Raw genomic sequence first — 15,118 nt, 5'->3', positions numbered from 1 at the left:
ATTAAATATATGGTGAAAGTGACTAGTTTGATTAATTATAGTATATAGTTTATTACCATGTACAATAATTGTTCTTTGTCTAACTGTTAATAAATCAAGTAATAAATCTAATGAAAATCTTTGCTCCAAAGTGGCAATGCCTTGACATACAAACATGCAATTGAATTAGAATACTATTCGCTGTCTGCCTGATGATTCTGTGTCTACTAATCCCCAAGGATTAAAAAATGTGGATTGAGATGCAGCCTTTTGGTGTTGTCTTTTTTTGCCTTGACAATGTCCCAGCCATCTGAGAAAGGCAGGCACGTACAAATGGATAATGCAATGCTGTTACAGCCAGGTTCACAAGAAACCACAACAGAAAGAAAGTCACACTCATTATATGTGCAGTCCCTCAGTTGATGTGCACTAGAGAGGCATAGATAGAGTCATCATATTCTCCCTCATCAGATCGTGCGCGCGCGCGCACACACACACACACACACACACACACACTTTCATATCCTAGCCATCTATCTTTATATGTCTGGCTGGTCACACAGCAAAATCCTCTGTGTCAATTTAAATTGTAGGATGTCAAACCTGACCCGAATGGAAACATGAGAGTTAGATTTAAGGCCCAGTACACTCATACAGGTATTTTCAGTTGCTCTTGTGAATACACCCAGGGTTCGATTTGCTAAATTTGCACAAAATCATAACTTACTTTCATCCACTGTCTGTATGTTGTGATATCAGTCCAACTGCTATCTTTTTATGTACGCCACGAGGCAACTGAAAAACTTTTTTTCAATGGTAGTGGATGGAGAGAGAGGATTTTTGTCCAACCAAGCAACAGCAACAAATGGGCACGAAGAGGGGCGGGAGAAATCGAATGTAAATTATCATGTATTTTCTCTGTATTCTACTTTTTCTGACTCACTCATTCATTCGTCCCTATGATTGTCAATATCGGTCCACCGACACCCACTCTCCTCCCGCACCTTTTCTGTGTCTCTCTCAACAGTGGAGAATCTTTATGAAGGCTTTACGGAATTCGATGTTGAAGGTGGTGTAAATGACAGGGTTGACAGCGCTGTTGAGGTAGCCCAGCCAGGTGACGGCACTGTAGAGCGAGGGGGAAATGCAGCAGCTTCCACAGTGAGCCTTCAGCACGTGGGTCAAGAAGAAAGGCAGCCAGCAGATGATGAACACGCCTGGGAGGGTGGGCACAAAGAACACACACAGTGGATTGAGTGATTAACCACTTTCAAACTGGGCGTCTCTATATTGGGCATGTCATTATAGGCAGCGGTGGAAAAAGTACTAAAATGTTTTACTTAAGTAAAAGTATCAATGCTGCAATGCAGAAATACTCTGCTACAAGTAAAAGTCCGGTGTTCAAAATTTACTTGAGTAAAAGTACAAAAGTATTGGCAAAATGTACTTAAAGTACCAAAAGTAAAAGTACTCATTATGCAGAATGTCCCATTTCCCAAGTGTTCAAAATGTATAAAAATCTTGCGTTGTGAGCTTGTAGATCGGTTATTTTCAAATAGCCAAAGTATATAGGGATAAAGTGGTTAATGCAAGTTTTAAAATAATTGTAGTGGAGTAAAAGTACAAAGGTACAGTACTTGAGTACATGTACTTAGTTACTTTCCACCACTGATTATAGGTGACAATCTCCAAAATGTCAACATTTAGCTAGCACTCAATTTTCAGAGGTTACTGTATTTTAGGATGAACTAATAAACAAACTAATACATTATTTCACAGTTCCCTCCATTCCTTTTATGCTGTTGATTTTCCTCACCCAGCACAATAGCCAGCATTTGCGTCGCCTTCCTCTCCTTCTGCTGTGACAACCGTCCTCTCACCCTCTCCTTGGTGATTCCCCCTTTGTCCCTGTCCCTGTGGCGATCCCTCCACCCCTCGCGGCCCCTCATGCCGTCCTCCAGGGTGGCGGGGCGAGGCGTTAGGGCCGATCTGGTCACAGTGGGGGGCGGGGCCGGGGTTGGCCCCACTGAGATGGACAGGGAGATTCTGGCCCGTCCCAAGTGGGAGGCCGGCGGGGGGGCCGGGAGAGGGGCCAGGCTATCCTCACCCTGGGGCAGGAGTCGCCCTGGCTCTATCTCCAGAGGGTGCACCACCGCCTCCTTCACCAGCGTCTGACAAGACCGGAACAGAAGGGAAGGCAATGAGGGGAGTGGGGGGGGGGGGGGGGGACAAAGGGGGCAGGGAAAGGTGAGGAGATCACCTTGGTGAGCGGAAGGACAAGTCAAAAGCAGAGCATCATGGAAAAAGGCATGCTCGTTTTGAATGAGCAGAAGAGGGAGAAGTGGCAGGCGTGGTAATCTTGCCCTTAGACTGAGTGTTACGTAACTAAAAGGTCTTTGGTGTAATCCCTCCAAGAAATCACATGTCCATTAACCACTTTCAACCTGGCATGGCACTATAGGTGAACATTTAAAAGAACGTCAATAAATAAATAAATAAAATACAATTAGAACCTCACAATGTATCACAGCACGACGTAGATAGGCTTGTAGATCGGTTATTTTCACTATTCATCATACGATGAAGTATAAAGGGCTTAAAGGAGGAGTTCACCCAAAAAATGACTTATTTTCTATCAATTGCACACCCTATGAAGCCTTGAATCCATGGATTCTTTTTTGTTTTTGTCGCATTCCTAAGCTAATAATTTGATTCCAGTCTCCTACCGGCTAATGTATCCGGTAGGAGACACAAAGTAGATTATTTGTGTCTCCTACCGGAAATACACACGGTCATCAAATCATTGTCTTAGGAATGCCACAAAAACTAAAATAAATCCATGAAATCAAGGCTTCATGGGGTGTGTAATCGATAGAAAATAAGTAATTTTATGGGTGAACTCCTCCCTTAAGGGGTTAAGAGCCATGTGTTCTTCCTTGAGCAAAACAATGAATGACTTACTTACTACTTATTCATTGTTATGGATAAGAGCATCAGTTAAAAGCATGTAAGAGAGTGAATGAATCGCCAATTAGCCATGAGCATGACTGTCCTCATCAGCTTCCTGACTCTATAGGCTCTGCTATCAAAATAAAGCAATGATTACATGTGTGTGTGTGTGTGTGTGTGCGCACTATTTAGTAATACCTTGCAACATATAATGCCATTATGATGTAGATTGGGAATACGCACACACACACACACACACACACACACACACACACACACACACACACACACACACACACACACACACACACACACACACACACACACACACACACACACACACACACACACACACACACACACACACACAATTCCAAGTGTATATAAGCTATATAAGGACTGGCCCCTCTCCTTTATACTGTATCTGTACACTATAATTATTCCTTTTTATTCCTTTGTAAAGCGATTTGTTTTCAGAGTGCGACAGCAGAAGAGTACTGTACACTCACCACTTTCTTGCGTTGCGGGGCAGCAGTGGGTGGTCTTAGAATCATAGTGCACAGCTTTACATCCTCTGGGTGTGTACACTTATTCTGACAGAGAAGAATAGGAGTGATGTTATGCATCTGCTCTACAGGGACCAAAACGTACAAGTCAACATGACACAATGGAAATGTGTCAAGAGAAAGGCTTACACAAAGTGATTTATTAACAGAGGTGGACAGTAACAAAGTACATTAAACTTGAGTACTGTACTTAATATATTCTTTGAGTATCTGTACTTTACTTGAGTATTTGTATTGTTGGATACTAATGACTTTCACTCAACTACATTTCAAAGACAAATATTGTACTTTTGACTCCACTCCAAGGACCTTATGAATAATCACTTATGCCCTATTTCAAATAGTTTAAATAGTTGTAGATCTGTATGTGCGTGTGTGTGTGTGTATATGCATGCATGCAGTGTATGTGTGTGAGAGAAACCCTTTACTGAATGAAATTTTGAAGAATCATCTAGGCTACCCTTGTTTGTAGGGGAATTTCCGGGGTCACTACCTTCCTGTGTCGTTGCCCCTCTGCTGCCTCTCCCTGTGGGTGCAGGCTGTGTCTGCGAGGTGGGGCAGTGCGTCGGCCACGCCTGCGCAGCACCACACAGATCTGTGCATAGACCAGCAATGTCACGATGAAGGGAACGTAGAATGAGGCCACAGACGAGTACACCACAAAGGCTGGGTCTGCGAGGCTGCATTTGGTACCCTCCCGGCTTGCTGGTAAAGAAGGAAACGAAGGAAAAATATGATAGTGACTTGTTAGGGAGAAATACACAGTACAGGTTAGCTGTGTGAGGTGAGGAGTTGGAACCCCTTATCTTCCTTCCTCCAGAGATGGGGGGGATGGAGAGCTATTGACTTTGAATGGCCATTTATGCTAAAAAGAAAAATAATTCCCCCAGGTTATTGTATACTCTGACTTTCCATCTTGCTCTGAAATAGATTGATTCGTCCCGAATCCATTCGTGTAATATGGCTTCTTCTTATAAATAAATCTCTCATTAACATTCAGTCAGGACTGACAGCTTGCTTTTTCCCTGACAGACTGCTGGAAAGTGGACTGATTAAAATGAACAAATTTAAGTAGGGAAAGTCGCCAATATTTATTGAATTGTGAAAAGTTACTCCATCATTAGTTGGGTCTTGATCAAAGACATTGCTTCTTAATTGATACCTGGAACGCATCTGTGTCACTTTAGATGTCTTTGGCTATTCAAAAATAGCAGATATACAAGCTCATAGCGCGGCACCGAGTGCCGCGCTATGAGCTTGTAGATCTGCTATTTTTGAAAAATCTTGAAAACATTTTTTTTTAGATTTTTTTCCAAAAACTGTTATGATTTTGATTTTTTTTAAAGAATCGCCTCAGGTCTTAATGGGTTAAGGTCTTACATGAAAGGGGTTGAAGGGAACAAATATTTGAAAGGCAGACAGGCTCTCAAGTCAAACAGCAGAACACTAGAAAGCTCATTAAACACATAGCCAATTCATTAGTACAGAATGTCTTGGCAGTCCACCTACTTCAAGAACTTCCTTTTACCGTACAGGTTATGGAGAAAGGTTCTTTTAACCACATGAACCCTAGCGTCCGCTATTCTGGGGAAAAGAAAGGAGCCTACTATAGATCCCTGGGGGACTTTGGTCAACCAAGTATAGGGTTTAAAAGATTAATTGCAGTCTTCAGAGGAGCTATTCCTTTTTCTCTCCAAAATTGTCGGAGCGAAAGCATCTTTGAATTGAATGAATTGTTTTTGGGTGTATGTATGAGTGAGATGAATATTACATCTCATATCATTTGCTAGCCACTTCAGATCAAGTGGTTGCTTTTCAGCTCGACACACACACACACACACACACACACACACACACACACACACACACACACACACACACACACACACACACACACACACACACACACACACACACACACACACACAGCAAGTGCCTTCATTAAGCAAGGGGCTTAGGCACTGAAAACCTCAGCTATCATTTGGTGCTTTGCGACACGACTCTTCAAGCGAGATGAGGTAAGTCAAGGATTATGTGTGCCCACTTGTCCACTGAGTCTCACAGACGCAGGAGCTGCTGCTACAGACAGGCATCACATGTCTTTCAGGGGACACCTGTTCTACTGGAAGGTGATGAGCAAAGCATATGGAGCCAAGATATGTTACTGAACACTCTCTGTGCTTAGAAACATCTATTATAGGGCTCTAATTTGCCACACAGGCATCTCGAGTGAACAGATGTATAGGATTGATTATTCATTTAGTCTCTCACCAACAGATGATAATCTAATTCAGGGCCAGCTGGGCCAGGATATTGTTGATGCCATGTGCATATCATGCCTGTGTGTGTTTGTGACTGAGTACATGTACGTGTCTCCAGTTTTATAAACACGTATAGTCTTGAATGCCAGGTCCTTTAAACTGCACATTAGTATTGTAGATCGGCTATTTTCGGCAAAGAGATTTAAAGATATTTTTGGGGCTTTTCTGCCTTTCATTGATAGTGTACAGTGGACAGGAAACAGGGAGACAGATTAATCAAAGGTGTACTTTTTATAAGTAACAGTGAACTTTTGCCTGTATGATTTCTTATTAATTCTGTTTGCCACCATAGATCCCTTTACATGACAATACTGAACTGAATATAATTGAATTAACTTAAACGGAATTGAATAAATTGTACAATATTGAAAAGAGGTGACCGGAATCCTGCAGGGGTCTATAATAGGTCCCCTCCTTTTTTCCCCTCTACACCTAACTAGCTAGTATCTTCGTCTACAGTATGTCGTCTTTTGGTGGAATGTTCATGTCAGTTGGGACTCCCTCTTTTCAGGGTGTTTTGACCAGGGACTGCCTTAACCTCACGAAAAATATGCCTAAACCTAACCTCAAAACCACGCCCGTCCCAGGCGAAACACCCTGAAAAGAGGGACTCCCATGCATGCAGGGATGTCGGCCGGATGGAGCTGCCATACCGGTGTTATTGAGTCCAAACAGTAGAGGGCAGGAGATGGCGAAGGAGAGGAACCACACCACAGCGATCATCACTGCCACTCTCCTCCTCGAGCTGTATCTGGTGTTATACAGCAAGGGCATGGCCACCGCTGTGTATCTGTAAGCGCACGCGCACGCGCACACGCACACACACACGCACACACACACACACACACACACACACACACACACACACACACAATACGTTTGTATTACTATTCTTGTGAGGACATCAACATTTTAGGATGGCATTTTTATGAATGGCATTTTTTTTAAATGTCGGCATTTTTAAAAGCTGACAAATAGCCACGTTGTGAGCTTGTAGATCGTTTATTTTCGGTGGATGACATCAGCACGTAACTAAGTATAACTCAGGCATATATCCAACACTAACCCCTAAACCTAAATATCTAATCCTAACCTGAATCTTTTCCTAATTGTAAGCCAGGATTTCAGAGGCAATTATGCGGGCTGCGGGTGAGCGGGTCAGCCGCTCTCACACGCAAAAAAAAGAAGAAAAACCATATGCTCTTGTTTTGTCTTTATTCCTAATAAGAATAAGAATAATAACAATAAAACAGTTTGAATACACTTGGGGTGTATACTTGAAGACTATTTTCTAACCTTGATTTTACAGAATTATAGGTACGACCCGCGGGGCTCAACCCGCCCCACGAGTTGAGCCATAGATTTATATATGGGTTCGCGGGGCATCACTACTAGAAATATATATTTTATACCATCAAACCATTTCTCTTGTGAGAACCAGGAAAATGGTGCTCACAATGTCTATTGATCAAATTCTACTATATACTTGTGGGGATATTTGACCCCCGGCAAGTACTGTACACACACACAAATCACACTCGCACACACACGACATGCACACAACATAACATACAGTACACATAGATAAACACATATGTATGTACAATATGTAAGCAAATACACAGGTAGAAGCATATACAGTACTGGCGTATATGCATACACTTACCCAGCACAAATTAACCCATTCAATCCGAGAATGCATCTGTGTCATTTTAAGATTTCTTTGGGTATTCAAAAAAAGCAGATATACAAGCTCATAGCCAGGCAGCGAGTGCCGCGCTATGAGCTTGTACGTAGATCTGCTATTTTTGAAAAATCTTGAAAATGTTTGCAAATCTTTGAATATTTATTTTTCAAAGCCAACATTTGTAACTCGAATCTTTGCGTCTGGGGGGTCCCTGGAATAAAATATTTTGAGATGGGGGTCCGTGGCCAAATACATATCTAAAAATGTTTTCTGAATCCTAACAGTGTGTTGCTATATCAGTGGTGCCCCAACTTTTCCATGTCAAGGACCCCCAAAATGATATGTATTTGACCGCGGTTCCAGGGACCCCCCCAGAAGCACAGATCGGAGTTAAAAATGTTCGCTTTAGAACATATATATATATTCAAAGATTTGAAAAAAAAAATCAAGATGTTTAAAAAAACATAAGATATACAAGCTCATAGCTTGTATATCTGCAATTTTTTTTATAGCCCAAAGAAATCTTAAAATGACACAGATGCGTTCCGGTCTTAATGGGTTAATGCACCATCAGACATTAGCCCCAGGGTTCACACATATTGAACCCAAACGTACAAATTGGCGCCGTCAGGCAGAAACCTTGTATCTCTACGTTTAATGGGTTTTGTCAAACAACAGTGTCACACAAAGGTAGCACTAGATTTTTACAAATTTCGAACCAATGAAAAGTATGAACAAGAACGTGTGACTAAATAATAATCAAAAGATCCATTGGAACACTCTTCCCCCCCTATTTTCTGAAAAGTAACGGTTCCTGGGTCATCTTGACCATATAGTGAAGACGCTGCAGGTGTCTTCACAACAAATGCCCATTACCGGCAGCAATGTGTCAAAGCAACAAATGCCCATTACCAGCAGCACCGTGTCAAAGAAAGCCTATTACCGCAAAATGTTCCCGTGGTAAAAGCACAGGTGTGAACAGTTCTCTGCAGGAACAGACACTTTAATGAGCAGGAGAAGGCAGAGGGGTAGGGACAGGGACAAACAAAGGGACAGAGTTAGGGGGGCTAATGGCTTTACCCAAGGGTCCATACTCATTCCACTCACTTTACCATTAGACAAAAGTCCTATTAACTCTTTGTTGGTACTGGGAATATGCATGAAGGCTGCAACAGTATTGCTTCATGGGTATTATTTGCTTAACATGGACTAAAAGGTCTGTGGATCACGTGAGGACCGAGTAGAGGAACAGAAGACTTCAAAGAAGATTTTTTTTTCTTAAAGATTTAAGAAACACAAATCACATTTGTCAAAATTCTTACCGAAGCAACAAACATACCAGAGCAGCAGTATTATAATATCAAACTGTCTCATCCCATGTAATTTCTATGCTTTGACCAAAGAAACAGCATACAATTACCCAGAATCAAACTAGAAAAGGGCGCTCCGCGGAGCACATATCTCTGCCAGGCTGGGTTGCCTAGCCAGGGCTGTGTAAGTTGTGAGTTGCAGCCATCAGGATGCAATTATGTTGGGGAGGGTAGCTCTCCATCAAATAAACTACTACAGATTACTACAGGTTCGAAGGTGTGAAAAAGAGTTGCTGAATGCACCTGAGAGCCGACACCGACAGACGGCTACTATGGTGCTAAAATAGCCTATGGCTTGATGTATTTTTCAACAACAGGCCCGCTGCTATCGGTCGGCTTTCGATGCTTCGCTACAACTTGCAACCCGACGCGACAGTGTACCCACCGCCCATTCAACAGCAGATTTTCGTCTACCGACGCTTTCCAACATTATCTTAAATTATCTTTGTTTGAGACCTGTCTGTGTCAGCAACACACTTTTGCGTGATCTACCAACATTGATCATAGGTCGTTTATGAGATCTGACCAGGCGTGGATCCAGAACGTCTTTGTGGGGAAGGCCTGGAGACCTCATGGTAGGCCCCAGGGGGGCCTAAATAAAATATTGATTTGTTTTTACACCTTTTAGCTTTAATATTAGGCTACAATACGCTTTGGGATGGATAACTTATAACTTCTCCAAACAAATGTTCAGGCTTTAAAGCATATATCAATCAGTGTGCCACTCAGGCAGGCTAGATGATGTAGCCTAGTAAGCCTACAGTACATACTTATACTACATAATACCTTTTACGAATTAAAAGATCAATCAACATACAACAGGCAATACAAATTTGCCTAGACAGGGTAAAAAACAACAACACTAAAACAATAATAGGCAATACAAAAAGTTGAAATCCCTGATAATGTAATCGCAATCCAAATAGTGTTCTTTTTCAAATGAGAAAAGTATCAAGTTCAAGCGACTAGTCGAAGTGATCTCAGGCGCGTCTGATTCTGTTTGTTGCGGAGAAAGTTCTCTCAACACAGCAGAATGTTAGTGGAGGATTATGACAGTAGTGGCACGTTTGGATTTTTCCCCGCAGGACAGATGTCCAGTAGGCTATTCAATTATTGTGGGGAGTTCATTCCTGATCCGTTCTCCGTTGTTGATGTTATCGATTAACCAAGCATGTTGTTCAGCTTCAGTGATTACAATCCCATACAAATCACATGGATGGACCATTTTGAAAGTTCTTCCATGCCAAAAGTGTTAAATCCAGGTAGAAAAGAGGCCAATGCTGTCATAATTCCATGGAATTATGAAGCAGCAACGGGTGCCTCTTCTATCTCTCCCAATGCGGGGTGGTGGTCTTAACTCTATGGTGGTGGTGTGTTGTCCCTCCACCTGGACAGCGGAGACGTTTTTTTTCCAGCGGCGGCATTGCGGTGTTGTTTCAAGAATCAAAAATCTAGAATGAGGGACCTTGTTGTTGTTTGCTGTTATACCGCGTGTGTCATAACATTGCAAAACAGGTTTGTGAATGGGGAGACGGCTAGACACCTTCGCACCTAATGACAAAAGAAGCTCAGAATACACAAAGACAAAGACACCCAAAAGATTCAAGACAATCCACCAGACAGCCGTCGGAGGCAACATGCAGGCTGTCTGTCGGCCTTGAGTCAAGGGGCTTTTATATCAAATACACAAACATCTGCCCATGGCTGAAGGAAGGCACAGCTTCACTCAGGTAAGGCCTGAGCCTTACTGTGCCTACAGTAGATCCTCGCCTGGATCAGACATAAAATTGTAGTCATGTAGGGTGACCACGCCCACTTATGAGACCACAAATGTGTACCATTTCGTACTAGTGGCGAGGCATGGTATCTCTTGGTAATCTTTGGTATGAATCTGCTGGGGATTGAACCCTGACCTTCCAGTCTCAGGGCATGTATACACTATAACCACAAGGCCACTGAGATAGTTTTATAGAGTTTTTTATTTATTTATAAAGGACGTGTTAAACATCTCATCTCAAACCCCCCAGCCCCCCGAAAAAGAAATGCAAGTTGAGAAGCCAATGCATCGGATGCGATTTCAAAATGTGGATGTGCGTGCAGTGCACACTACTGTATTATGCACGTTATCCCATTAAGATCTGAGGCCGTTTCTACAAATGCCTTCTAAATTCCTAAACAGTTTTCTGAAAAACGCATGTTGCAATATACTGTATATGACACAGATGCTTTCCCGGTTTTATGGGGTTGTTGTTTACTGAGTGTCCTGTGTCCATCGATCATTCTGGATTCTCAGCAAGAGACAATTACCAGCACCAATCAAGAGCCACATATTGGCCTGCCATCATATTAGTTATTATGGTCTTCCGTAAATCCTCTAATAGTGACCTCAATTCAATGACCTCTATTCAATTGAAAACCGGGCCTCTATTAATGACCGGGGACGTTGTTGAAAAAAGCAAATACAAGCCGGTCTGCTAATACAAGCCTTTTTTTAAGTCTCAAGAGGGCGCTCCTAGCGAGAATACAGTATATACTTCACCCCGCAACGGTATTGCGCGCAGAGAACAGCTGACATACAAGCTCACATCGCGTTGCGGATACAACCGTTGTGAGCTTGTAGGTCTGCTGTCCTTGGCCGTTCTCAGCACGCAACACGTTCGCACGGCGGAGCATAAATTAGGTTTTAGCTGATACAGCTGAGTGATCAAGCAGTCAAGGAAAATAAAGCAAAGGAAATCTACCCAACAGTGAGTAATGAAAAGTTAAAATGACCAGTGACCACCTGTAACTGACAGAAAATGTTGATTTATTCGTTCTGATCCGTTTGAAAAATAGAAATATAGGCCTCTCTCTTATACATGCCTCCTTTCAATAAAAGCCCGGTACCCACTACAGTTGAAACAAATACAAGCCCGGGTCACTATTAGAGGATTTAAAAAGTCAATTTGTCCTCTCTGAAGCCATTAATCATTGACAAAGATCTTGTCTTGCTGAGAGGAGTCTTTGAGGAGAGAAAGAGGTACAGGGATTAAGGGAGGGAGAGAGTGAAAAAGAGAAATAGAGAGAGAATATTTATTAGAGGATATAGTATACTGTGATGTATTAACCCATTTTGGGCGGGAACCCCTATTTGTAACTATACCTTTCAGGACCGGAACCCCTTTTGAAGTTCTTGTTGGTACAGTGCAACATACATTTGTTGTAATTTTTGAAGTTTCTCAGAAAACTTAGGTCAGGATTTTTAGAATCGGCCCCAGGTCTAAAAGGGTTAAAAAGAAAATAATTAATGAAACAAATGGTATCCAAAGCATTTTACAATGTGCATTACATTCACCTATTCTCACACACACACACACACACACACACACACACACACACACGCACACACACACGCGCACACACACACACACACACACACACACACACGAAGGCCCCAACCTTTTTTTTACAGCAAACTATTAATAAAGTATTCAATCAATTCAATCAATCAAGCAATCCTGCTCATCAGGAGCAGTTAGGGGTTCAGTGTCTTGCTCAAGGACACTTCGACAACGCCAGGGAGGAGCCGAGGATCAACACAACCAATCGATAAAAAACAATAAAAGCTGAGATGAGATGAGAAGAGGAAGAAAAGATGATGAACAATGACCCAGAGCCATGATGCATACCTGTCGATGCTGATGGCACAGAGGTTGAGGATACTGGCCGTGCACATCATGACATCCAAGGTCAACAGGATGTCACAGTGGATGAGGCTGAAGCGCCACTCCCCCACCACCTACAACAAACCAACAACACCCGCCATGAAACCAGGATGTTGTGTGAAACGCATGGCATTCCATTTCCAAACGATAATACAATTTTGATTTATGGGTAAACACTAAACCAGGGGTCTTCAACAGGGGATCCGGGACCCCTAGGGGTTACTCCAGGGGGTCCGCCAAATCTTTGTGATAGGATTTTTTACATTAACCATTTGAACCCTAGCATCTCTATTCTGAGGAACATTAGCCGAAAATAGCAGATCTTGTGCACTTGTAGATTTTCGGTAAAGAGGTTTGGCGTAGGGGGGGAAAATGAGCAAATCAAGTACCAAGTATTGAAGGTGATTAAATGCCTGAAATGAACAAAATAACATTAATTTACACTGATGATAGTCAATAAAGCTATATATGAAATCTGTGAAAAAGTGTAATCTGCAACACAATTGTATGCAATGTAGTGGGTGGGGGGGGGGGGTTCCAGCTTCATCTCTCTCTCAGCTAGGGGGTCCTTGGGCTGAAAAACGTTGAAGACCCCTGCACTAAACAGTACCTCAGGGCTAAACACCTGTAATTGAGAAATGGACGACGCATTGTACTAATCATAACGCATCAATCTTACTGTAATAATAATGTGAAATGACAATCGATTCCCAAACATTTAAACGTCAAGAAATGATTGCATGAATTTTACTTTACCATTCCTACTGCTGTGCGTGCATGTGTTGTGTTATATACACCCACACAAAAATACACAGATATGCAAAACGTGTACACAAAACAAACCCACACACCTCTAGGTAGACGCCCCAGGGCATGACGAGAGTGGCCAGCAGCAGGTCCGAGACGGCCAGCGAGACGATGAGGTAGTTGGTGGTGGTCTGCAGGGCACGCTCCCGCGACACCGCAACGCACACCAACACGTTGCCAAACACCACGCAGAAGATGAGCAGCACCAGCAGCACCGCATAGAAGTTGTACGGGGGCGAGGGCAGAGGCGGCGCGCCGGAGCAGTTGGACAAGGAGGAGGCAGAGAAGGAGAGAGGGGAGGAAGAGGATAGGGAAGGTGGCTCGTGGGCGAGGAAGACGGACAGGTTGGGCTCCAGGGGGGAGAAGGGAAAGGTCCCGTCTGTCTCGTTGAGCAAAGACATGGCTTCGCTCCCATGGACTGGAACACTGTGGAAGGTGACACCGCAGGACAGAAAAGGAGAGAGGAACTGTAATGATGCCCCAGTCATCCATTTGAAAGTTTGGCAGTTGAAATACTTGACAGCATAACTTTCAAACTGTCAAGCTATTCCATCATTTCACTTTTTCTTTTCTTTTTATTCCAACCTCTATTTATGTGCGGTTGTCCTTTTGACACCCAGGGTCTCATGTCTATGACCTGGTCAAGCTAGCTAGCACTTTTAGTATACTATACACTGTATAGTAGTATGATATACACTGTATAGTATACTATAAACGTAAAGTATACTATACACTGTATAGTATAATATATTATACACTGTATAGCATACATCAATTCTTCATTTCATAAGGATGAGATAACTAGACAAGAATAAGTGAGAGTAGAACAAAGGAGACAAGTGGCAAAATATATCCATATCCATATTTGGGTATCTGCACTCGCGGCCCACCCATCTGACCACTTAACACAGCAGCCGATATTGATTTTAATGGTCAATCAGCTGATTGTGTTCCGGCTTGGATCAATGGAAGGTCACAGCACTATCACAATAGTGTTTTGACAATTATTTAGGGGGCCGCTTGCAATACCCTCGTGGCTCACCAGTGGGCCCCGACCCACAGGTTGTGAATCACTGCTGTAGCCTAGCGTTCTTCAGTAGAAAAGCAGTGCAAAAACAACAAAAAACTACTGCCAACTTGGGCAGGGGATATAACTAAACTGCTGAGGCTAACTGTAAAGTACAGCTGCAGGAAAAAAAAATAACAACTTAAACAGGAATTACTCCCACAAGCAATGAGAGGCAACATATGATCATTAGGTTAGAGCGTTATCTGGTCAATGATTTTCCAGGATTCCGTAACAATGACAGGGGAGACACATAGCACAGCTGATCATAATGAAGGCATGACTGATGAAGAATTATCTCATCTTCCCCAATTGGTCATGCATTCCCACTCTCGGTAATCCAACATGCCAGCGGGACAGATGGTGTCCACCAACTCCAGGATCAGCACACCGGAGAGCGACATTGGTCTTCAACCTTACTTTGTCGTACGACAAATAGTGAAGAAATTAGATCTACAAGCTCACTCTGAGCTTGTGATTCTGGTGTAAGCTCCAACATGAACAATATGGAGACGCTTCACTGACAACTGAATTCAATCGTTTCAACTTTCTCATCCATAGTACTGTACATGATATATTAATACATTTTTAGCCTATGTTTTTTTGTTTGCTTACAGTATGGATTTTCAACTGTTTTTAATTTTTTTTAATGGAGCTGTATATTGGCAT

The 15,118-nt window shown here is 42.6% G+C and overlaps 1 protein-coding gene across 1 annotated transcript; it reads right to left on the bottom strand.

Annotated features, from left to right (window-relative positions):
* Window positions 1-400: 400 nt before the first annotated feature.
* drd2l (dopamine receptor D2 like) lies at window positions 401-14,853 on the bottom strand (the record flags this gene model as incomplete). The annotated part of the gene is made up of 8 exons (XM_080425850.1): window positions 401-1,196; window positions 1,796-2,150; window positions 3,438-3,521; window positions 3,988-4,199; window positions 6,469-6,605; window positions 12,541-12,650; window positions 13,428-13,809; window positions 14,780-14,853. The coding sequence occupies 8 exons, from the start codon at window positions 14,851-14,853 to the stop codon at window positions 1,000-1,002; spliced, it is 1,551 nt and encodes a 516-aa protein (XP_080281976.1). The 3' UTR covers window positions 401-999.
* Window positions 14,854-15,118: the final 265 nt, after the last annotated feature.

The sequence above is a fragment of the Gymnoscopelus braueri genome, assembly GCF_963280865.1.
Source record: "Gymnoscopelus braueri genome assembly, chromosome: 4".
Lineage (NCBI taxonomy): Eukaryota > Metazoa > Chordata > Actinopteri > Myctophiformes > Myctophidae > Gymnoscopelus > Gymnoscopelus braueri.
This window is presented reverse-complemented; position numbering and strand designations above follow the sequence as displayed.